Source organism: Penicillium atrosanguineum (assembly GCF_028827265.1).
Source record: "Penicillium atrosanguineum strain IBT 20685 chromosome Unknown utg000006l_segment0_segment0, whole genome shotgun sequence".
NCBI classification, from domain to species: domain Eukaryota; kingdom Fungi; phylum Ascomycota; class Eurotiomycetes; order Eurotiales; family Aspergillaceae; genus Penicillium; species Penicillium atrosanguineum.
In genome coordinates, this window is record NW_026623138.1 from 1,639,218 (window position 1) to 1,662,114 (window position 22,897).

At 48.4% G+C, this 22,897-nt stretch overlaps 8 protein-coding genes across 8 annotated transcripts; 3 read left to right on the plus strand and 5 right to left on the minus strand.

The window, feature by feature from the left end:
- Window positions 1-1,023: 1,023 nt before the first annotated feature.
- N7443_007753 (uncharacterized protein) lies at window positions 1,024-2,817 on the minus strand (the record flags this gene model as incomplete). Its single annotated transcript, XM_056887809.1, has 1 exon — window positions 1,024-2,817. The coding sequence occupies one exon, from the start codon at window positions 2,815-2,817 to the stop codon at window positions 1,024-1,026; it is 1,794 nt and encodes a 597-aa protein (XP_056739500.1).
- Window positions 2,818-3,671: 854 nt separating this feature from the next.
- N7443_007754 (uncharacterized protein) lies at window positions 3,672-4,292 on the minus strand (the record flags this gene model as incomplete). Its single annotated transcript, XM_056887810.1, has 2 exons — window positions 3,672-3,928; window positions 3,995-4,292. 2 exons carry the CDS (start codon window positions 4,290-4,292, stop codon window positions 3,672-3,674), a joined length of 555 nt encoding a protein of 184 aa, XP_056739501.1.
- A 538-nt stretch (window positions 4,293-4,830) lies between these two features.
- On the minus strand, window positions 4,831-5,604 carry N7443_007755 (uncharacterized protein; the record flags this gene model as incomplete). Its single annotated transcript, XM_056887811.1, has 3 exons — window positions 4,831-5,232; window positions 5,315-5,449; window positions 5,476-5,604. Coding segments are annotated over 3 exons (666 nt in total), but the record flags the coding sequence as incomplete, so codon positions are not given.
- A 4,005-nt stretch (window positions 5,605-9,609) lies between these two features.
- N7443_007756 (uncharacterized protein) lies at window positions 9,610-9,876 on the minus strand (the record flags this gene model as incomplete). The annotated part of the gene is made up of 1 exon (XM_056887812.1): window positions 9,610-9,876. One exon carries the CDS (start codon window positions 9,874-9,876, stop codon window positions 9,610-9,612), a length of 267 nt encoding a protein of 88 aa, XP_056739503.1.
- A 2,154-nt stretch (window positions 9,877-12,030) lies between these two features.
- N7443_007757 (dihydrolipoyl dehydrogenase) lies at window positions 12,031-13,769 on the minus strand (the record flags this gene model as incomplete). Its single annotated transcript, XM_056887813.1, has 4 exons — window positions 12,031-12,870; window positions 12,927-13,409; window positions 13,477-13,556; window positions 13,640-13,769. 4 exons carry the CDS (start codon window positions 13,767-13,769, stop codon window positions 12,031-12,033), a joined length of 1,533 nt encoding a protein of 510 aa, XP_056739504.1.
- A 1,396-nt stretch (window positions 13,770-15,165) lies between these two features.
- N7443_007758 (uncharacterized protein) lies at window positions 15,166-15,938 on the plus strand (the record flags this gene model as incomplete). Its single annotated transcript, XM_056887814.1, has 4 exons — window positions 15,166-15,462; window positions 15,513-15,591; window positions 15,641-15,676; window positions 15,736-15,938. The coding sequence occupies 4 exons, from the start codon at window positions 15,166-15,168 to the stop codon at window positions 15,936-15,938; spliced, it is 615 nt and encodes a 204-aa protein (XP_056739505.1).
- Window positions 15,939-16,505: 567 nt separating this feature from the next.
- N7443_007759 (GCN5- N-acetyltransferase) lies at window positions 16,506-17,156 on the plus strand (the record flags this gene model as incomplete). The annotated part of the gene is made up of 1 exon (XM_056887815.1): window positions 16,506-17,156. One exon carries the CDS (start codon window positions 16,506-16,508, stop codon window positions 17,154-17,156), a length of 651 nt encoding a protein of 216 aa, XP_056739506.1.
- Window positions 17,157-18,667: 1,511 nt separating this feature from the next.
- Window positions 18,668-21,320, plus strand: N7443_007760 (multicopper oxidase; the record flags this gene model as incomplete). Its single annotated transcript, XM_056887816.1, has 3 exons — window positions 18,668-19,693; window positions 19,741-20,332; window positions 20,851-21,320. The coding sequence occupies 3 exons, from the start codon at window positions 18,668-18,670 to the stop codon at window positions 21,318-21,320; spliced, it is 2,088 nt and encodes a 695-aa protein (XP_056739507.1).
- Between the last annotated feature and the right edge of the window lie 1,577 nt (window positions 21,321-22,897).

Consider the following 22,897-nt stretch of genomic DNA (forward strand, 5'->3'; position numbering starts at 1 on the left):
ACTGGTTCGGATCTTCTTCGGGGTGGCTTTGTTTTGTGGCGCTCCACTAGGAAAGTGTATCCATAAGCGGTGCCCTTAAACGGCAGCTTGTGGAGCGGCACGCACGCAAAAAAGTGCGTCCACTAAGTACAATATTAACACACCCGGCTAGAAAATCTATGCTCGTGAGTGAGAAATTTAGAGTAGCCTCAAAACGTAGCCCTTCCACCAGATGAAACTTACTATAGTAGACGTCCAAGCGGCCTTCTCGGCCACGTTATCTACACGATTCATGAACAGCGAATGAACGGAAGAATTGAATTGAGATAGTCGACCAGTCAGGAAAAGAGAAACGCACATTTCCACACCTAGTAACAAACTCTCACAGACCTTGCACTGTCCCAGACCTTACAGAAGCTACTATATGGTGTGGTAGTAGAACGCATGACATACTAAATATAGTTACGACCTGAGGTACCACGAATATCTTGGGTATAATCAATAGCTTCTACACGAGGATAGGGAGAGGGAGGGCGGCATCTACCCAGTTCATTCCAGTTGTCACCATATTCTTTGATACATGATGCCGTATTAAGTACATTCCATATGGCCTCAATCGGAAAACCGTATGGCCTCATTTAGGATTGCTGCGTTCAGGATTGCCCGTACGGTCCCACGGTCTCAACCCGTACGACCTCACGGCCTCAACAAGGACACTTGCGACCTCCACCAGGACGACCTATACTACGGTCGGGTTGTGTGTGTGTTGTCCGTTGGTTGCTGTTGTCCAGTCTGCATTGTCAGACAGCCATCGAGCCATCCCCATTTCAATAGGAAGCACTTGAGAAAGCAGAAAGAACAAAGATAGATAGTATAAGGAGGGACTATGTGAAGCAAGAAACATTATAGAGTGCAAAGACGATAAATGCGAGAAATCTGGCAGAGCCAAAGTGCCTTTATCTCAAAGGTCGACAACTGTAAGCAAGCAGGAAAATAAGGAGATGGTTTCCAGGTTGCCTGGCTTCCGGCAAAATGAACTTCAGATCATGGGGTAATACTCCACTTCCCCCAGTAACTCACATCAATGTTCAGTTGACCAAGACTGTCCGACTGAAAGTTATCCATAGTAACATGATCTCCTCCGACAGTCCAATTCGCTATCTTCAGGTCCATCACAACTCCAGGGGAGGCTGGGATATAACTTTGACCGATTTTGAGAGGATTTTTCAGCAGGCCATCAGGGAAAGCCAGATTCTCCAGTTCCAAATTCCGATAACTTTGCAGGGGCGTAATTCGGACCAAGGATGGGCACGGCCCTTCACAGACCAGGTTCGACACTCTGATACTGATTGCCTGATTCGGATCCGGAGTAATTCCGCTCATATAGAAAGGAGATCCGCCGATAATCGCAGTTGGAACAACCATGTTGGCATCCCTGTAGCGAGTGTGAATCACGTTTAGCGTGTCGACAGTAGTCCCGCTGATGTTCCGAGAAGACCAACCCATCTGGATAATGGGATCATTGAGACACTTCCAGATGGTCGCACGGGTGACTGTCGCGCCGCTATAGTAAAGCTTGAGAGCATCGTCATTGACATGCCAGAAGACGTCTCGGACAATGCTGTTGGGATAGATTTCCGGGCCATCAGTCTGGAAGAAATACGCGCCAACTTGTTTGTAGTCCGTAATTCGGCTGCTGATGGCGTAAACATCGCCATTGAAATCCATAGTGTTGAACGGGGGCGCATTGAGTGTCGGACCGTTGCAGAACCATACTTGGCCGCTCTGGCTACTGTTATGCCACCACATCCGCAGGCTTGTACTGTCACTCTTCAAGCTGGTATAACCCTCGTCCACATTGGCCTGGTAGACGTAGTGCTCACCAGAGAGAATACCATGACCTGTAGCGTAGAAATTTTGCGCATGCGTGGTGTACTCAATGGCGCCTTGAACGTACGCGCCAGGGGCCAAATTCACCCAGTACGTCGTTGGGTCGAGGATCATATGATTTGAGCCCAGGTTTCCAGTGACGCCGTCGGTATTCTCGTTCATGTAATAGACGCCAGGGGGGAAATAAAGGATGGGCTTAGAGCCCCAGTCTCCATTTTTAATCGGGCCAGGCTTCATGGTCGTCGTAGTTTCCTTTGTCATTCTGGGGACCATGTCGGAGGGGAGGAAAGGACTCGCAAAAATGACGAGTGCATTGGTGGGTTCAATTCCCACAACATCGCCTCCAGAAGAAACATAGTTATTTCCGTCAGATTGGAAAGCGTAGAGGTCATTCTTGAACTCCACGGAGAACTTGCGTCCCGTCTCAACAAAAGGAATCTGGATAAAAATCCCACCGTCATTCGACAGAGCGATGGAGTATTGAATGGAGGTCGGTCGGACGATCACATCCTCTGGCGGCCCCAATGAAGAACCGTCGATCGTGGTGATCTTGAGCACAACATCTTGGCTATACTCAAATTGAGTCCAAGCCATGTTGAGGCCAATACTAGGTTCGATGGATATCCCATCGTCAACTGAACTATCGAGCGTGTTGCTATTGGGGGGATCCGAGGGAGAAAAGATCCGGCCGTTGCCATTGCGAGGGATTGATTCATAAACGAATGAGTCAAAAAATTCTTTCTCTCTAGCGATGCTGACCTGCACAGAATATCGATGGGACTGGCGAACATTTCCGGGCTGGACAGGGGTGTGTTGGTTGATTTCGCCGGTGTCATGCCACCATGTGCACAAGTCGTGTCCACAGTGTGTGTTGTTTGTTGGAGAACTCCAGGCCGTAGCCAGGAAAGCGGCGGAGAACCAAAGTGAAATCGACCGAAGAGGAGACATTTGAAAGGCCTGAAACGGCGAAAGGGTCTGTGGGATGGGTGGTGAACAGATTTGGGATGGGGGTTCAATAGTTGCTAGGCGTTTGGCGAGAAGAGGATCACTTTATATACGCAGCCTTCGAAGAACTGCACACTGTCCATGAACGGCATGTGCCATTGAAGTAATACTTCATAAGGTGAGATTGATTTTCCTTCTGCCGATCGATTCATGGCCCGTTGCGGTGGGGAAATAAGCTCGACAGCGCCAACCTTGCGGTAGGCACAGGGGACAGAGTGCAGTAAAATCCAGCGATCTGAGTGCGGGGGAGACCATGGAAGCGCAGATGTGCCGTTGCCAGAGGTGCCCCCACACAATTTCGAAAATTAGTGCGGGTGGATTGCTTGGGGAGAGAGGGGCTGCAGACGGTATCAATGCCCTGGAAACACTAGCATGGGGAAGTTGGGGTGAAATCCCATAATACAAAGCTGGCAAATGCCAAGGCAAGAGAAATTCTGATAACGCTAGACTCACTCCGACGAACCAAACAGCTTAAACCGTTGGAATTCTGTCAGGTTCCCGAGCTATGGGTAGCGCCGTTCAATGCGCCGGCTCGGAATTTAGCCACTAAGAGTGCGAAGAATCCGATGAATCCGCCCACGTAGAGCGAGTGCATGTTCAAGCTCTAACGGGCCTTCTTCGGGCGTATTCCGTTCTTGAATGAAACCAAGTTTTGCCGGACATTCTTCGGATGGGGTCATAGCGTTTCGGCGACATCCACATATTGCCGTCTGGGCGAGCCTTACGAGGGGAACGTACGAGAGGGCCACAAAGCAAACTGGAAAGAACCGCTGGGCTCCTAATTTTCGTTCACCAATTTAGGATTGCGTTATTGCATTCTGGTCTTGGATGATCACAATAACGATCAGCAATATTTGAGGACCTGCCATGTAAGCAGGCAAAATAGCTTTCATCTGTTCAGCTGTCAAGACGTCTCGCAGCTCGCTCGCACCAGTCGAGACCACTAAGGCTAAGTTAATGCTCGGTGTGGTTGCGGCAAGTTTGATGATAATCTGGTTGACGAAGGCAGCTTGTGCTGCAGCTACGAAAACCGCACCTCCGACAGTTTGGAAGACTGAGAGATGAGGTATGTTAGCAGGTTTTTATCGGATAATTAAGAAGTAGTAGGCGAACTACTCACAGACGATAACACCCGTCACGGTTGCAATATCACTGAGAACCACTATACCATGCACCGCATTGATGGGAACCTGATAGGCCAATCCCCATCCAACTCCGCCGACGATTCGGTATCCAATCCACTTATCTGTACTTGTACCGATGTCCAGCGAGTACAACAGCCCCGAACTGATAGTTGCAAGGACACCATCGATAACAACAAGAGGAGCAGCATAGCCAGTTTTGGTGATGCTGCCACCAGAGACAATGATAGCTAACGATATCGAGAAAATTAAAGGAAGTTTTCGTACACCAGACATCGTAAGATTGACGTTTCAACACTCTGTAAGTAGTAAGGAAGGCAACAGACTATAATAAAGTACGAACTTACAAAAAGAAACGCGTAGATTGAATTCACAAGGATGAGGCGGTTCGATATCAAGCGTGGCGGAAAAGCAGCCCGTTCTCCTTGGGTCCATTCCCACACCATAAAAGCAATAACAATAAGAGAGAAGCCAATAAGAAGACCTATCACATTACTGGAGTTCCATACCTTCGTCTGTCCACCAAACTACAGTGGCAAGCCATATAAAAAGATGGTATAGATTAGAAGGATCGTCCCGATAGGATCTATCTTTAGGAGCTTCTCCTTTAGCGTAGCTTTGGCTGTCGAAGCTCTGTCAGGTGTATGTAAGAAGAACATAATGGAAGCGGCTGAGAGGCCTCTAACGGGCAAATTAATGTAAAAGCCTAGCTGTGAAAAAAAAAAAAAAAAAGTCGGCGAATTCCAGCGTCTAGTGAAGAACAACTACTTTAGTTGATAAAGTGAATAGCAGAAGTACTCACACCACCTCCAAGTTATTTCATCAGCGAATGCTCCACCAACAAGGGGCCAACGACCGAGGCTATACCGTAAGACATGCCAATAATACCGGTGAAGAGTGGCCGCCTTTTTGGACTGGCAGTGAAAGTGATGATAATGAAGACTCCACTTCCAATACCAGCTGCACCGACTCCAGCAATTACACGGCCGACAATCAATGTCACGGAATTTGGAGACACACCACAAATCAAGCTTCCAAGCTCGAAAATAAAAACCGCAAGTAGGAACGAGATTTTTAGCGGGAAGAATTTGTATATCTTTCCCCAGGTTGACTGGAAGCCTCCAGTAATCATCAAGAAAGCCGAACCATACCAACTGGCATCATCAAGGCTGTGGAACTGATCGGTGATTTTTGGAATAGCCGTCGCTATAATCGTCTATTTATTTAACATTAATAGTAGATGATGATGGCACTTTGAAGAGAGGCTCCTCTCCTCTCTAAGCGATTGTGAGGCATACCATGTGGAGGGCAACCAAAAAGATGCTCATACCAAGAGCCACAATAATGATGAGTAGCTTGAGACCATGAGGATACTGTGCTTCGTCATCCAGGTCCGATTCTTCAGCATCTACCTTTTCCGGTAGTTTAGAAATCTCTTGGTCATTTTTAGCGTTCAGACACCAGAAAGTGCAGCGTTGCAGTCAAGTGAAAAGACAACGGCGTTGTTCGGGTACAAATACCTTACTTTGGCATCGTCAGGATTGCCCGTCAGGGCGTTGTTTCCAAGGAAATGGCCAACGCACAGCCTCCTTTAAGTAATGGCCAACCCTACGCCCCGGTGATTGGTATGCATGAGACCATGCACTCCCGCTATTGAAAAGGGGATAGTATTTTATACTATACCTTGATTTTTAAAGTAGTATACCAAGAGTGTCCTCTGCACTTAATTGCCTTACTCCAACAGTTTCGCGATACTATTCAAGGAAGGAAATAAATACATTATCTATGTGTGTTGCCCCCGTTCAGTTGCCAGATAGCACTGCGGAAATGTCTTTCTACCCTTTGCTCTCCTTCTAAGCTTAATACATTCTAATGTTTATATTATTTACCACTTAAGGCTACGGGAGGCTATACTACGTTGAGATGCACGTAGATATAAGACAGAGTAAATGATCCCTAAGTAGTGGCTTTTCTCAAGATAAGGTCACGTATATAGAGCAATCATAAATGATGTCCTGTCGCAAGGCAATCGAAAAAGGTAAACGCGATTACTAAAACGTGGCACATCTTCCCAGAAAGATCTTCTGTACCCCTAATGGCTGTTAGAACTATAGCTCGTCATGTGAAATATAACATCATTATAGGAGTGTTTAGGGATCTTCAATAGCTATGTTTGCTACTCTGAGACCAATTAGGAGTCATGGAGTATTACGGGGGCAATAGCCTATCATAGGGTACATTTGATCCTAGGAAATTCGGGGAACACAGAGAGTTGTGACCTATCGTAAAATAGGTCTGGTCCCACGATAGCGCGAATCGTATAATACTTAAGGGCACTTGGTATTAGCACTGCCAAAGAATTGTTGAACTGCCACAGGTCAGGTTGAGTTGAAAAGTTGAAGATATCACAAGAGCTGGTGGGGACACTGTGTAAGCCGAACAGTGTAAAAGTGAGCAGTGTAGACGATATGAAGGAGACGCGGCCGAAGATATATAGACACAGGCTTTTGTATGTCCATTCCCGAGATGGAGCGCACTACATTGCTAGACCCCATGGCCTTGCTCAAGAGCAAATCATCATACAAGGAACCTAGAATAGATTGATTGATTAAGTTGAAACTGCCACGGAGGATCAAATCGACTCATGGAGACCCTTCGATTCTGGTTATTCCCACAGTCAAAAGGGAGCTTGCTTGGTGGCGGCTAGCATGTGAAATACGTTAATGCACTGATAACCTACCAATAAGAAACCATGCGATCCTTACAGTATCTGAAGCTCAGGCCAATCTGGTCATATGATTATATCTCAACAAAGTATGAACGGGTTGCTGATCTATGACAGGTCTATGACACCAGTGGATGTGTGCGTGTCATAGTTATCAATCCCGAGCTCCCTCCTCCCGAAAAATATTTCCTGTACACGCCTTCAAGATATCAATTGAATGAATGCTCACCATGACTCGATGCCCTTGTATACCTTTTTGCAATGTTTTACGACTCCGTGATCCACTCCCCCGGGTCGAGCCGGCCGAGCCTAAGAGATCTCAGACACTCTGGAAGATCCTACCAGAAGTAGTGGAAATTATCTTCCAGCTTCTTTCCGATCTAGACCGGGCTTGTTTTGCACTGAGTTGTAAAAGGTTGCATGCCTACTATGTCTCATATAATAGACAACGTGGAATATGTGTACTATCCAAATTGCCCAGGACGTTGCTACTTCGTCGCCTTCAAAACGAACGCTGGGTATACTGCTGTAGATGTCAAAATCTTCACCAGTACTCTAGATGGCAGTTTCTTCAATTTGGTTGGAGATGTGGTCCAAAGCCTGCTACATCCGAATGTAATGCTTGGTGCGACGTCCAACACGATGACAGAGTTGACATTTGTCCATGCTTGAGTATCACATTCCATCAAAAACAACATCGAATTGAGTACTTTCAATCTCAACGGGAGACTTTAAGACATTCATCTTATCAGAAATCATCTGAGACGTTTACACATCTCTGCACTGTTCAGCATCCTCTAGCACGGGTGTTTGTCCTAACTCGAGCTTGGTTCAACATAATTTCCAAGACTTTCCAGGTAGAAACTCAGTTCGTGTTCCAGACTTCCAAAGAAGCAGCTTTGTCAGGGCTCTTCCAAAAGATCAGCTCTAGACTAAGCAGGTACGAAACCGAATTCTGGTTAAAGAAGTTCCTTGATGAAGCTCAATCCTACTTCTTCATTGGGGAAGGAAGCTCTAACTGGTACCAATGCCATGGCTGGAACATTGCGGGGGGCAAACCGTATAATTTCAAAATAACGCTAAATAGAGATTTGGGGGGCGATAGGAGGCCCAACAAAGGGTGGGAAGACAATTGTCATAATTAGCGGATTGTCGTCTGGTAGATTGCTCATCTTGCTCCTCCCTTTTCAAATTGGTTGCCATGGGCTGATGTAATATCTGCCAACGTGAATTGTTCTCCGGCCTAGAAGCACTTAGATGCCTTAATACCAATATTTTAGCTGTTTTCAATAATGTTTGAGTTACATTGTCATTACTGCCACGCCATTGTGTCTGGTTTGGCTACTGGAGCCGGTAATTCCCAGCAGCTAGTGTCACCAATCTCTTGTGTATGGTGCCAACTGCCGATGAAAAGGCTAAGCAGAGCTTGACTGACTATTCCGTAAATTCAGAGCGCAACTCTTTCGTGGTCTGACTAGCTTAGATACCGTTTTGCCTTATACATCATCTCTTAATGCATCGCTTTCCATGCCTCGCTCGCCTTACATAGTATCTCGAATATCTTCGGAACATGGCCTCTCTTGTAGAGTCCAAAGTCATCAAGTTCGCTGAGCGGCATGCATGCAAATCAAACTTCTTATCAACAAGCGATATATTGGGACTCAGGTTCTCGTCTTGAATAGCCTTCCAGCCAGACTCCCACTAATGGAGTTGAAAATCCCTTCTCTTGCAGTGTAACGCTGCTCGGAGTCAGATACCCCCTTCCACGCTTACAGGAAGGCAATTTGCTTGGCACTGATCAGTGCAAATGTTGAATGGATATCGCGTATTCCGAAAAAAAGCCAATCAAGGCTATGCCAGCCTTTTACTGTCAAACAAGCTTCCCCAACTTATTTATATCGTAACAGACTCGCAAACTACAACATGCATATCAATATCGCCTACATAAAGCGGGCTCCCAGAGCTTTCGTCAATATCTGACATACGTTCTTTTTTGACTCTAGGAGACATACAGACTCCAAATTTGCTTACTGTACAACAAGTTCTCGAACGTCAGCATAGAAGCCAAAGTGCCTCGTTGGGTTAAACTCTCCGGCTTCTTACTGCTGTAATGGCGCTTCCAATTATGCTACTACTGCTTCTCCCATGGATCTCGCGGTGTCCATCGCAACTGGAGAGGATACTCAAACCATCTTTGCTTTCTAGGTGTCGATATTGCACAGTTTTACCAGTGACAGTGTTTCGCATGTCGCGCCAGTAGCCTGAATAGATATGCTCTTCTTCCTCGCCGTGAAGAAGCACCACACAGTGTCACTGCCAACTCCGCGTCTCCTGTCGATGATGGTTGTCGAAAGCCTCTCGCGACTCCGCTCGGCCAGTTGCGTCACAAAAGCTGCGCAGTTTGACTTAAATGCTAAATTCCAAGCGCATATCCATGAGATCACTCGAACAAAAATGGGTCTAACGTGACCAAGAAATGCGTACAAAAGTTATATTCGTTTAACCTGGATAGATTATCCAATAAATTATCACCTTCTTTCAAAAAGTCTCTACTTAATCTCGTCTTAGCTTCACTCGAAGGCTACTAGTCACCGACCCTGCGCAGAAGGGCCAGATTCGCGTCGGTGTACTACGGCCTACGGCCTTCAGAGCACATAAATTAGCTACCTAAGTTATATACAAATGGTCCCATGGCTTTCGACAAAAAAAAAAGAAACAGAAGAAACAATAACACCAACGCCTGAGAGATAGTCAGCAAACCTCCAGGTGAGGGGAGCACTCGCCTGAATAAAAATAAAACGGACCTAGAAGATATAGTCAGCAAGCCAATTTTGGAAGACCCCCGGGAGGGGGTCACTCAGCTCTTTTTCACACAAGATCCTCGGGCTGGGTGGTGGTCTCATCCAACCAATCCAACAAGCCCCACCGGGCGCTGTACTGTTGGCGCAAGTGAATCTGCCTCATCGCAGCCGCAAGTTCGTCCAGCTCTATAGCATTGGCGTGATCATGGCGAGTGCAGAACCAGTTCCAACTACGCACACCCCAACGGTACAGAGCCCGCCACCCACGGACTATCGTAATGACGGCCGTAATGTGGGCAAGGACCAAGAGGAGGACAGTATCAATGGACGTCATTTTATAAAAGGTTAGCAAAAGAGAACGGGGGGAGATGACTTACCAATGGAGTTGCTCGGGGGAGCAAGTGTCGGGGGTTCTTGATGAGATAAAGTCGAGAGAACCTGACAAAAGGTCTTTGTATCCATGAAAATCCATTGGGAAGGCGCGTACATGGGTACATGCTCAATTTTCTAAGAGCATACTTGCTCATGGAAACGACCTCTTGTAAGGAAAGAACGTGGAGCTACGAAGGTCTACTTGGGAATGATACTCAGTAGAGTTACAGCAGTGGGGGCGTAGGGTTCGGACTGCAGCGGACCCCTGCTAGCGGCTATTCAAGATGCCTGAACAGTATAGGAAGTCTTGTACTGTAATGTAAATCAATCAGCAAGTAAGTCAGCTATGGAGATTATACCTCTCTCGTTTTACTTTTTTTTGTCACCAGACAGTCAAGTCAAAAGCCACTACTGTTCAGTGAGAAGTGAAGTCTCTTGGATTTAGTTTCCCATCTGAAAGTAAGGAGGGATCTGTTAGATAAAGCTCCCATGGCACCCATAGTTTCTCATCTCACCCTACAGTTCATCCAACAATGCATTTTGACGTCTCTATTATTTGTAGATTCATTCTAATAGAATCATACTGTTCATTTCCTTTGTCTCTGTTTCTCGATTCTGAATGACAGCTTTTCAGCATGGCATATGATACAGAGCCATTGCATTGGACTTTTGATATTAGGTACTATGAGCTCAAGAATTGGAAATGTCTGAGCTTCCACTTCAAACATGTATTTGCACAGTTGGATATTTGCTATATCCACCTGGGCCTTAATACGTCTCTATTAGATGTTGGTTCTTTTGAGACTCACTGACTTGGAGAACGAAATGTATTGAATAAAAACAGGCAGCCTTCTTTTACTCCGTGGCTCGAACAGAATCTTCGGTCAACCGTCAAAGTCCAGAAAAGTCTATCAACCTAACTTGCCGGAAGGCACCTAGGTGGGTATCGCATGACTAAAACTTCCTTTCTTCGGTGAGCGCCTTGCCAACTTGAATATGTCTCAGGCAAATTCCAGAATGTGCTAAGCGTGTTGGTATCAATTATCTTAATTGAACCTTCTTCGAAGGGATTGACATATATTAAATATGGGCAGCTTATACTGCAATCAAAGAACTCTATGTTGTTTGGTGGAATGCGGGAAACGATTTGTTGAACAGCCACCAGATACACTCATTACGACATTCTGTATGTAGTCACTTCTATCCCGACTGGAGATTGGAAGCCTAAGGAAGGATAAAGAGGAGAAAAAGTATTTTTTAAATGACACATAGTCCCGTTCATCCATGTGTAGTCCGGTATTTTGTTTTCGTGAAGACGGTCAAGCGCACGGCGTAGTTGTCCGGTTTTAATTACTCGTATGCACAGGGTAAACATGACGACTGATGCGATGTTTTACATCCACAATCACTAAGAAAGAGGCTGTTGCCATTCAATAGGCACGCCAAGCGGAAGCCACGTCCTCGCTGACACTGTTGTAGAGAAACATTTCGCTATCTCTTCCGAATATCTGGTCAAATCGGTAGCTAGTTAGCCCTTGAAGGTCGGGTTCTCGTCCAATGGTGTATTTGTTTGCGAAGGACAAGGCGTCCTCTGCTGGGTAATCGTGTTTCGTGATCAAGAGATTTGTTGGAAGGGCTCTACAATGTAGGAGCTGGAAAGAGAGGAGAGAGAGAGTTGATTACTATAGGGAGCAAGTCTCTGGGCTATCTATCCACTTAGATAAAACTAAAGAATATTCAGCCGTAACGGTCCGATATGGTGTAGTGGCTAACATCGCCGTCTCTCACACGGCAGCCGGGGGTTCGATTCCCCCTATCGGAGATTTCTTTTTTTTTCTCCTCCTTCTTTCTCTATCTGTGTCTCTTCTGTTCCCATTATTTTTCTTTCACGGATTGGTTGGTCGCAACTCAACCACGTAGATTTTGAATTGCTCTAAAAATGGTGGATCCAGCTACAGACAAGAACCTACGCATCGGGAAACAACTTTTGGAAAGTCTAAGATTATAGCGGGATCAAGGGGAAAAAACATGAAATGCTACATGTAGTTTGCTAGCTTAGCTAGACTAAATTCCAAAAAAAAGTAGTACAGGGTGTAAGAGGATATCGGCAACAAGTCTAGAAGTGGATGGGCTTGGAGTAGGTGGCCATAGCAGCCTCCTTGAAAGCCTCAGAGAGAGTAGGGTGAGCGTGGCATGTACGGGCGACGTCCTCGCTGGAAGCACCGTACTCAATGGCGAGGGTAGCCTCGGCGATCATCTCACCGGCACCGGGGCCGATGATGTGGACACCGAGGATACGGTCAGTTTCGGCATCGGCAATGAACTTGACAACACCCTCGGTGTCAAGGTTGGTCTTGGCACGGGAGTTGGCACTGAAGGGGAAGGAGCCGACGTTGTACTTGACACCGGAGGCCTTGACCTCGGCCTCATTCTGGCCAACCCAGGCAACCTCGGGGTGAGTGTACATGACGGAGGGAATGCAGGCGTAGTTGACGTGGCCGTGGCCGGTCTTGATGTACTCGACGACGGCGACAGCCTCCTCCTCAGCCTTGTGGGCCAGCATGGGGCCGAAGGTCACATCACCGACGACACGGATGTGGGGAACCTTGGTGCGGTACTCCTGGTCGATGACGAGACGGCCACGGTCATCCTTGTCAACGCCGACGCTCTCGAGGTTAAGACCCTCGGTATAGGGGCGGCGGCCAATGGCGACCAGGACAACATCAGCATCGATGGTCTCCTCCTTGCCACCCTTGGAGGACTCAACGCTCAGGGAGACGGTAGCACCGCTGTCATCACCCTTGGTGACCTTGGTGTTGGTCTTGAACTTGATGCCTTGCTTGCCAAGGATCTTCTGGGCCTGCTTGGCGATCTCGGCGTCCATACCGGGGCCACCAATCTGGCCGAGGAACTCAACAACAGTGACCTCAGCACCGAGGCGGGACCAAACGGAGGCCTAAATTTCAATTGCGGTCAGTTCATAACCTTCAAATCAACAGTTGTGGGACCCACCATCTCAAGACCAATGATACCACCGCCAATAACAACCATCTTCTTGGGGACCTCCTCGAGGGCCAGGGCACCCGTGCTAGTGATGATGCGCTTCTCATCGATGTTCAGACCGGGGAAGGGAGTGGACTCGGAGCCGGTGGCAATGATGATGTTCTTGCCGCGGATAGTCTGCTCACCACCGTCGAGCAGGTCGACCTTGACGGTGTTGGCATCAACGAAGGAACCGGCACCCTTGATGTAGTCGACGCCGTTCTTCTTAAGCAGGAACTCAACACCCTTGGTGAGAGCGTCAACGGAGGTGTCCTTAGCCTTCAACATCTGCTGCAGGTTGAGCTTGACATCGCCAACCTCAATACCGCGCTTCTTGGTGTCGTGGAGAATCTGGTGGTAGAGGTGGGAGTTGTTGAGCAAGGACTTTGAGGGAATGCAGCCGACGTTCAAGCAAGTGCCGCCGAGCTTTCCGCGCTTCTCGATACAAGCGGTCTGTCAGGTGTTCAGTTAGTTCCAGGTCACGGTAAGTCAGTTAGCTTCAGTTATGAACGTATCGCACCTTCAAGCCTTCCTGGCCAGCTTTGATGGCAGCAACGTAACCAGCGACACCACCACCGATGATGACGAGATCATGATCCCCTAATGACCGGCAGGCCGGATGTCAGCAATCACGCCCGGGAAAGCTTGGGAAAGATCGGAGAACGATCTAAGCGGTTACTCACCAGCCTCAGCAGCATAGCCGCGTTTTGAGATGCCAATGAAGAGGGAGGTGGGAATAGCGAAGTTGGAGGCCTTGGGGCCAGCGCGGAGCGCAGCCCGCGACGTAGCACGGGGAAGGACGGCGCGGAACATGACGAGAGGAAAGGTAGCAGAAACAATGAATTATAATAAAAAGACAGTCCTCCAAGGAGTCCGGAGGAGAGGGGGGGGATTGCGCAATTGGGAGTGTTTTCGAGGTTGACCGGGAAAGAGAGGACTGAGCTTTCTGCGGTATTTTGAGATTCGCCGCCGCCGTCGGTTATGTAAGCCGATCGGGTTGACTCGGTAAGCCCTTACTTTTCCCGGATAACGATGCCGATTTTTGGCTTTGGCAGCTCTAAGAATCAATTAGAATAAGGATTTGTGACTGGTAAACACGTTGTGCTGAATATCTTGGTGAACTCGGTTCTCTAAATAGTACCTTAGGGATGCGTCACGGCGCCGGGAACCTAAAGACCTTTTCCGCCATCCGCCCGCCCAACCACATCGACCCCGGAGAGACCTTTATTCCAGTGGCTCTTTAGAGTTAGCTCATCAGAGGGTTCCCCAGATGCTTCTCAATGCCCGCGGGTTTTCTATCAGTGGGTTAGGTTTGCCGGGCCTCCGCTCGACCCCTCACGGTTATACTCGGACCCAGTTGATATCTGCTTGGCTACGTTCCCTGCGCGAGAACTGAAGGGAATTGTTGATTATATTATCAACCACATCCATCAAGCATCTAGTGTGGCTGACCGACTGAGCGGCTGAGAATGGTCTCTATATCCCCATCTTCGGTCCTTTTGGACCTTACCGAAAAGGGATGGTCCCGCTCCCGATGAGATCTGTTGGGAATGATGTTATCCTTTCTGCTCTCTTTCCCACCGATCTGAGCCTGAGCTACAGTTGTCCGTGAGTTTTTCTTAAGTGAAATTTATTTGCTGCCGAACCTTCAATCAATATCGTCTACGGTAGTATACTGGGGTCTTGGCGGGAATCAAAGGCTAGCTGTTGAGGTGGGCCAAGAGCTAATGAGCCTATTCTTGCCAATAGTAGAATGGCACTATAACGTATCCGCACTTCGCGATGATGTAAATATTAGCAAGCAGGGATGATAATGATTACCTTTTTCTTGCATTGTGTTCATCTTGACCATTCTTTCTAGGTAGGTCTGCTATGCCGAAGAGAAGCGGAACCGCCCCGCGTCCACCCTTCCAGGCTGTGAATACAATAATGGCGAGGCTTCTTTCTTCGGTCGGTCTTTTCAACTCCGATTTCCGACCGCCTATCTGACGCTTACATTATGTTAGTGATAAAAAGGTCTAAATGAGCTTCGCCAGCTTTGTAGCCTCGAACGGCTTTCCGTGTCGGCCGCGGGACCCCGCGCCCGACCCTAAGCACAGCATAAGCAGCAGTGTTATAAGAGCTTGACCAGGTCGATTCATCTCATACTGCTATCACCTCATCCACATTTATTATAATTATATACCACATTCTATCGTACTTGCCCAGCATGCACCACCTCGCATCTTCCATCATCGAAGGACTTAAGGGCCGACGGTCCATTTACGCTCTAACAAATGAATCGACAATATCCGATGATCGCATCGAAGAGCTCATCTCTGAGGCTATCCTTCATACTCCCAGCCCTTTCAATAGCCAGGCCACCCGCATTATAGTTTTACTCAAGGAAGAACACGAGAAGTTATGGGATATCGCTCGAGAGGTCGCCATAGCTAGTGTACCCACGGAGCAATTCGAGAAGCTATATCAACCTCGAATTGCGGGATTCCGTGCAGGATACGGAACGGTGGGCCAATCTTTCCGAAGTGGTTGATGAAGTTACACTAACAACCACAGGTATTGTTCTACGAGGACCCTGCTCCCGTCAAGCTGCTCGAGGAGAAATGGCCAATGCTAAAGGACCAATTCCCCATTTGTATGAATTTATCTTTTCCGTGTGAGGCTTTGATTCTAATATATGTTAGGGTCCAACCACTCCAGTGGAATGCATCAGCTTGCAGGTAAGGAATGCGAAATTTGAGACCTTACGAACCGATATAGATGCTGACATCTATTCCAGTGTGGACGCTTTTGGAAGCTGAAGGACTCGGATGCAGCCTACAACACTATGGTTCGTTGATCAGTGTACAGACTTCAGAACAGTGGAGTATTCCCATAGAATGGAGCCTGAAAGCTCAGTTGGTTTTTGGAAAGCCTACTGGTCCTCCGCGAGAGAAGACCTTTGAACCTCTCGATAAGAGGCTATTTGTTCACGGCAAATGAATGGCAATTTGGCTTCCTTTGAGAAGATGTGTCTAACTTAATTCTGTCCATGACAGATGGCTGTGAAAGACAATTGTTGCCTACTTAGCCCTAGAGGGAGTAGATTGGGGGAAATTTTTAAAGTTGTCTCTGTGAATGTTGTTGGGTTGGTCGTGTAGATATAGTGAGGACCCATGAGTGTGCAATCGAACCAGTTATTCTAATATATGAACAACCTTGGAACAACCTTTTTCATTTTAGTATCACCCAAAGGTGAACATACGAAGTTCGCCGGCCAACTACGGTCTGAACTCGGGATAGGGATACTTGAGTGGAAAGACATGCGATATTTATATTTGTTTTGTCATGTGGGCCTGCCCCCTCGAAGCGTGAAAATCCTTACATTTTCCACCCCGCCCGACTTTACTTTCAATAGCTTCCAATCTTTCTAGTCCAGCCGTGTGTCACATATTATTAAAAGGCAGACACACAGCTAAACACCACTGTATCGGCCCGAAAAAGACCTTCACGAACCCCCGCACACTGGAATCAATAGTGGGGGCACCTCCTATCCAGTTCCCGTCAACAATGGATCCCAACCAAGTCGACAAAGAGCTTTACACAACAAAACTCAAAGCCCTAGTTGAGCTAGTCGAAGAGGAGAAATGGCCAGATTTTGGATTTCTCCTCTTCCGCACCTATTTCGACGATGAAGCATTGTGGGACAACTTCCAGGAACAACAAAATCTGATCATGGACGAAGCTATCGAGGCTGCTCCCACGGAATCTGGCTTATCGCGGATTTCGGACAAGATGTTCCTCAAACAGGTGTCTGACGAGGCAATGAAAAACACGCCGCCCGAAGGAGTCGCGCTGGCGTATCGGATTTGCGCAGAGCCTGATGAAATCGAAGGGCCTGAGAATGACCTTGAGCCGGGTCTTCACACGAGTATGTGTCTTCTGGTTGATGAGGAATGTATGCGCTCTGTGATTGATTGGAAGAGAGAAGGCGCCCCGCTGCCGTTTGTGAAAGCGATTGATGTTACGCTGGGCGAGGAGATGTTATCTTACTCTGGTGCATTCAAGGTGGCGATCGCATCGCTTTTTACTAGATTCTACTGGGCACAATTTGAGTGTGATGAGACAGCAGATTTGGTGCCAGACGGCGATACGGTGTGGGATGGTACCTTTGATGCACAAAAGGATTGGGAGAAGATTGACAGACTGCTGAATAGGTGAGAGTATAATCTATTGGGTATCCTATCTTTTTCCATTCCAATTGCTACACTGCTATTTTGACCAAGCCTATACTTCTGGTACTCGCAATGTAGTGTAGACCAAGTGAGAGAGCAAGGACAGAGAAGGCTGGGGGAGGTGGCCTATGAGAGAAAAAGACGTCGGGAAAAGGCGATGAAGCATTCCGATGGTATCTGAAGGGAGCGGGAAAGGAGCATTTGAAGTAAAGCTTGGTGAGTCAGGCAAAATTTTTAAATTTTTAAGTAGACAGCGCTGGGGAGAATGCGATCATGTTCCCCGATCACATTCCAAATCTGAAGGCCTGTAGAATCCGAAGCCAAACATCTCATGTACAGGATCTTACGAGAGCCTAGTTCCGGGTTGAACTTCCAGATGTTACTTAGGCCATGATCGGTCCATCAAGAATGACGTCGTTAGCGTATAGTCTGGGTATGGCTTGGGAATGGCTTGAAGTAGCGGCTTGGATCGGCGAACCTCCGACCGGCTGCAGACCGACGTTACTCTCGGAAAACTTCAAATATCGGCATCTCAAGGTAGAAAGAAGCGAAAGACTGGACATGTCAGATACAATTCAGTGCTCCTAATACCCCAGGCTCCACGCTCGCTCAAGTTGAGAATTATAAAAGTGTCACTAGAGCGAGCCTTGAATGGAATCAGATAAGGGGGCGCCTTTTAATTACCCGAGATGGGGCGGCTTGCCGAGCGAAGGGGTAAACGTCTGGAGTTCTCCGCGTGCCGTGGAATAGTCCCTATGGGGTGACCTTGCGTCTCCGGTTTCTGTGCCTGCGGAGACCCGCCGAGCCCACCCGTTGGCTACTCGGCGCGGAACATGGAGTGAAGACCGCTTTCTCCCCGACTTGGCTGCAATACTCCAATGTAACCGAGACTAGGAATGATGGAATCAAGCCACGATCATGCACTGGAATTCACAGGTTTAAAGTGAATGCAAGACCCGAAGAAACAGGGTCTCCCCTTCTCTCTCTTTCTCAACTCCCAGGGGCAGCAATGTGAGTCTGTCATATTCCTCTCGGATTGACGATTTCAGCATCGGTTAAATGCCCAAATCGGCGCCCCGCCGTCCAACGTTCTATAAGCATCCGGCGCCGACATCTGCATGTCCAGACCCAGTTTTTCTCGTGTGGAGAAATCTGGAGTCCCCTCATGACCTGGACCTCACTCGCGTGTCATCGGAATGTAACCAGATCCGAAATCTGCCGCTCTCTGCTGTGCCTGGGGTGAGAGTTGGCCGATCCTCGTGGTGAAGTTTCCGGCATTGGCCATGGCAAGTCGGACTCACCCCGCTTGGACACTCTTTAAAAGGGCACGGTGGACCCCTGATGTCGCAAAGCTTCTGGACTTGTTGGCTCTTGCCTGTAAGGATTTTACCCCGCGGGACCAGGCTTTTCTTTTAACCGCATCATATACTGGTGTCTTTTCTCTTTTCTTTCTTTGCCCGACCCACGCGTTATACAAGTTCACCTTCAATTGTCATCATGAGCGACAAGATCCCTTCGTGGAATGTCGTCCACAAGCTGGAGAAGCGGAGCCTTCTCATTGCCATCAATTGTGTTGCAGCGCTTTCAATCCTCTTCTTCGGTTATGATCAGGGAATGATGTCCGGCGTCAACAACGCCAGTGACTATATCAGCTTGATGAAATTCGGGTATACAAAGGATGTGGACGGTGAGCCGACTCCCGTCGTCACGAATTCACTGCTACAGGGTGGAATCGTGGCCGTCTATTATCTGGGTACACTCGTCGGCGGACTTTTCGGTGGCTGGCTGGGAGATCGCACGGGAAGAATCAAGTCTATCGCGGTTGGGGCAGCTTGGGCCACTGTCGGTGCGGCTCTGCAGTGCTCTGCACAGAACCACGACTGGATGATTTGTGCCCGGTTCATCAACGGTATCGGAACTGGTATTCTAAATGCCATTGTTCCTGTCTGGGCCACCGAGACGGCTGAGCATACCTCACGTGGACAGTTCATTGCGATCGAGTTCACTTTGAATATCTTCGGTGTCGTCTTGGCCTACTGGCTTGAATTCGGCCTGTCGTTCATCGACGGTGGGAAGTCCGCTTTCCGCTGGAGATTCCCCATCGCCTTCCAGATCATCTTCCTGTTGGTCCTTTTCGTGGCTGTTTGGTTCTTCCCCGAGTCTCCTCGATGGCTGGTCAAAGTTGGTCGCGAGGACGAGGCTCGCTATATCCTGCAGCGTCTGCGCGGCAGTAGTCCGGAGGATCGTGTGCGGGCAGAGGCCGAGTTCCAGGATATCTTGAATATTGCGGAAATGGAGAAGACGGTTGTTCATGGTGATTCGTATCTGTCAATGTTGTTCGGCTACAAGTCTGGAGACTTGCACATTGGCCGGCGCGTGCAACTAGTAGTCTGGTTGCAAATCATGCAGGAATGGGTTGGCATCGCAGGTGTTACCGTTTATGCACCGACCATCTTCAGTATTGCTGGGTTTGACTCAACCAAGAGCCAGTGGATTAGTGGCCTGAACAATGTTTTCTACATGGTATGTTCGATTGACCCCAGACTTGAACTCACCGCTAACACATCCAGTTTGCCACGCTTGTCTGTGTCTTTACCTTGGATCGTATCGGTCGTCGATGGACCCTGTATTGGGGCTCAGTTGTCCAGGGCATTGCCATGTTCCTTGCCGGCGGCTTCTCGCGTCTCGCCATCAACGCTAAGGCGGCCGGCAACATAAGCTCCGCCTCCTCGTACGGGGCTGCTGCCGCCTCGATGATCTTCATCTTCACCTCGACCTTTGGTGCCACCTGGTTGACCGTGCCATGGGTGTACCCCGCCGAGATCTTCCCGCTGGCCGTCCGCGCCCGTGGCAATGCTTGGGGTGTGGTTGGCTGGAGTATCGGTAACGGATGGCTGACTCTTCTGTGCCCCGTGATGTTTGAGGCCATTGGCGAGAAGACTCTGTATGTGTTTGCTGCGAGCAACGTGATCACAATTCCTATGGTCTGGGCTCTTTACCCGGAGAGTAATCAGCGCACTCTAGAGGATATGGACCTCTTGTTTGCGGCCCCTACCCCTTGGACCTGGGATGCCGAGAAAAACTTTGCGCGCCTGAAGGCCGAGAATCCGGGGATGGTCCAGAGTCTCAGTCGCAAGGGAAGCGTGATGGATCCCGAGACTGGTAAGATGTCAGTGGACGCTGCCAAGATTGAGAACGCCACAGCTGCTGAGCATGTGGATCACCCTTGACGAAGATTGAGATGAAGAGGCCCCCAAGGGATCATGTAATTTATGCAGCATGAGTCATTGATGAATTCCAAGTTATGACACTTCTGCTATGTCGTCTCATGAAAGTGAACAATAAGAATCCACGTACATGGGCGAGAGCATTTGAGCGCTCTGATTGGCCACTTTGAGAACAATGTCTTTCGCTGCAGTCGAACGCTATTTAACCCTCCTTCACAGCCCCTCCATTCGTAATATTTCCCTCCATCCTGATTCTCACATCACATTATCCACCAGCAAAGCTCTGAACCGCATCAACTTGATCGTGAAAGATCGTCGCCCCTGACGCGTCTGAACGCGTCCCCTCAACCCCGGATCTCGCGATAAGCGGGCTGATAAATCAAAGCACTCATCCTACCCAGCTTGGAGGCGTCACCAACGGAACACTCGCACCAAACCACCGCATCATGGCAGACACCACAGCTCTCCCCGCAGTGCTCGGTCCAGATCTGAAAGGAAGTCCATCAAAAGGCATAAAACCAAGCTCAAACGCCACACTTCAAAAATCCCTCCGTCGCATCTCGCTCCACCCAACACTAACACCCTACCGTCGCCGTGTCTACCGCGCCCTCCTCTCCGTACCAGAAGGTCGTTGGACCACATACTCCGCTATGGCAACGTATCTGAATTCCAGCGCGCGGGCGGTGGGCAATGCGATGCGCACCAACCCCTTCGCGCCAGAGGTCCCGTGCCATCGTGTGCTGGCGGCGGATAGGTCGTTGGGGGGGTACAAGGGTGAGTGGAAAGTTAGCAAGCATATTACGAATGGGTCTTTTAGCGATGAGAAGAGGACGAGGCTTAAAGAAGAGGGGGTGTTTTTTGACGGAGATGGGAAGGTTGGGGGTGTTTGTTTTAAGGAATTTAGAGATTTGGGGGCTAAGTGAGGGTGTACTAGGTCTCTTTTAGACTTTGGTTTTTCTTGGGATCTCTAATGATTTGAAGGAGTCAAAATTGTCTTGTTCTTTCTCGTTGGGCATGGTATTACGTGTACTGCTATTCTAAAAGCGCATTCAATGCATTTACTCAACACGTCTTGATTCCGCTTCATTAGGAACAGTGGAACAGTCGGGGGAACATGCACCCAAGACCTAACGCAAAGCTTAGTTCTTAATCCAATTAGCATACCATGAGTGGCACCACTCAAAGGCAGAGGGGTCCTTGGGCCATTCTTCATCCAAGGATACCACCTGGGCTCAAGACTAAAGCAGAGCTCGTATATGCGGCTTTGCTGCCCGATATGCTTAAAAGTCGTCATATTCAGCTAGTTGCCGAGACATGTATATGCCATGCCAGACTCATATAAATGGGTCCAGATTGCGCTGAGTCATTGGGTGCCTTTGGATCAGAACGGGGTGATGTAGTATCGGCAGAGCAGCTTTGAATCAAGGCCGAACTTGATTCGTATAGGTTGAACTTCAATTGCATCTGGTTAAACGAACTGGAAGCCCCAATAGCTCATCGCAGCGCGGAAATGAGAGTCTCGAGTCTATGTGAAGGAAACACTGCAGACACTCGACGGCAGTAGGGCTAACTTCGACATCAACACCGACCACATAAACACTACACCGAATGCCGGAGTCACCGGAGAATTCTGGCCCGAACTCGATCAAACGAACTTAGATTCGTAGTATAATTCATCGAGCGGGAGAACAGTATACAGAGTCCGTTGAAAGGGAACTGGGGCGAGTCAGATCGAACCATAAGGAGACCTATCTGAGCTAGGACGCTTATTGGTACTAGAGACGGGACACGGGGTGTAAGTGTCGTACGAGCACCGAAGTAATGTTCGAGAAAATAGCATGCAGAGGATGTGCGATCTACAAGTCATGTGCAGGGACAGGTACGAAATTGAAGGATTCGAGCTAGGAGATCCCCGGGTCTAGCCGCTCAGGCTTATCAGAATTTCGTAATGGGTGTGGGTTAGATTCAGGAAGGATTCATGATGCACTAGTGGGCAGGGAATAATTGGCGCATCTGCGGTATGGGAAGGGGTGGAACAAGTGCTGATTTTGGCCTAATGATCTTGGCTACTGCTGTGGGAAGATTAATTGGGCAAGTCTGGGTGGAGACCGGCTCTACTCCGGCGTGGACTAGCGGTTTTGTGTACGTGGTACGGCTTATGGTGCAACGAATCCCTTCCAGGGTGTTCCTCGTTCCTTGTTTGTTAGTACTTACAGTCTAGTAGTTTCAAGTGATGTATGACTGGGTTTGATTCTGTCGATATGCGAAGCTATTGATGAAAGTGGAAAAAGGAAAAGCCGGGAGTTAAGCTTTAAAGTAAATCGCAAAATGCGATATTTCTTCATGATCGTCGCCCATTGAATTCATCCCGCGGAAGAAACCTAAACGGGTAATAAGACACCGTCTATCCTGTGACATCACAGCCAATCAAACCCAAACTAGGAAAAAAAAAGTCTTCTATGCAGAACATGACCCAAACAATGCATTCTATCAAAACATG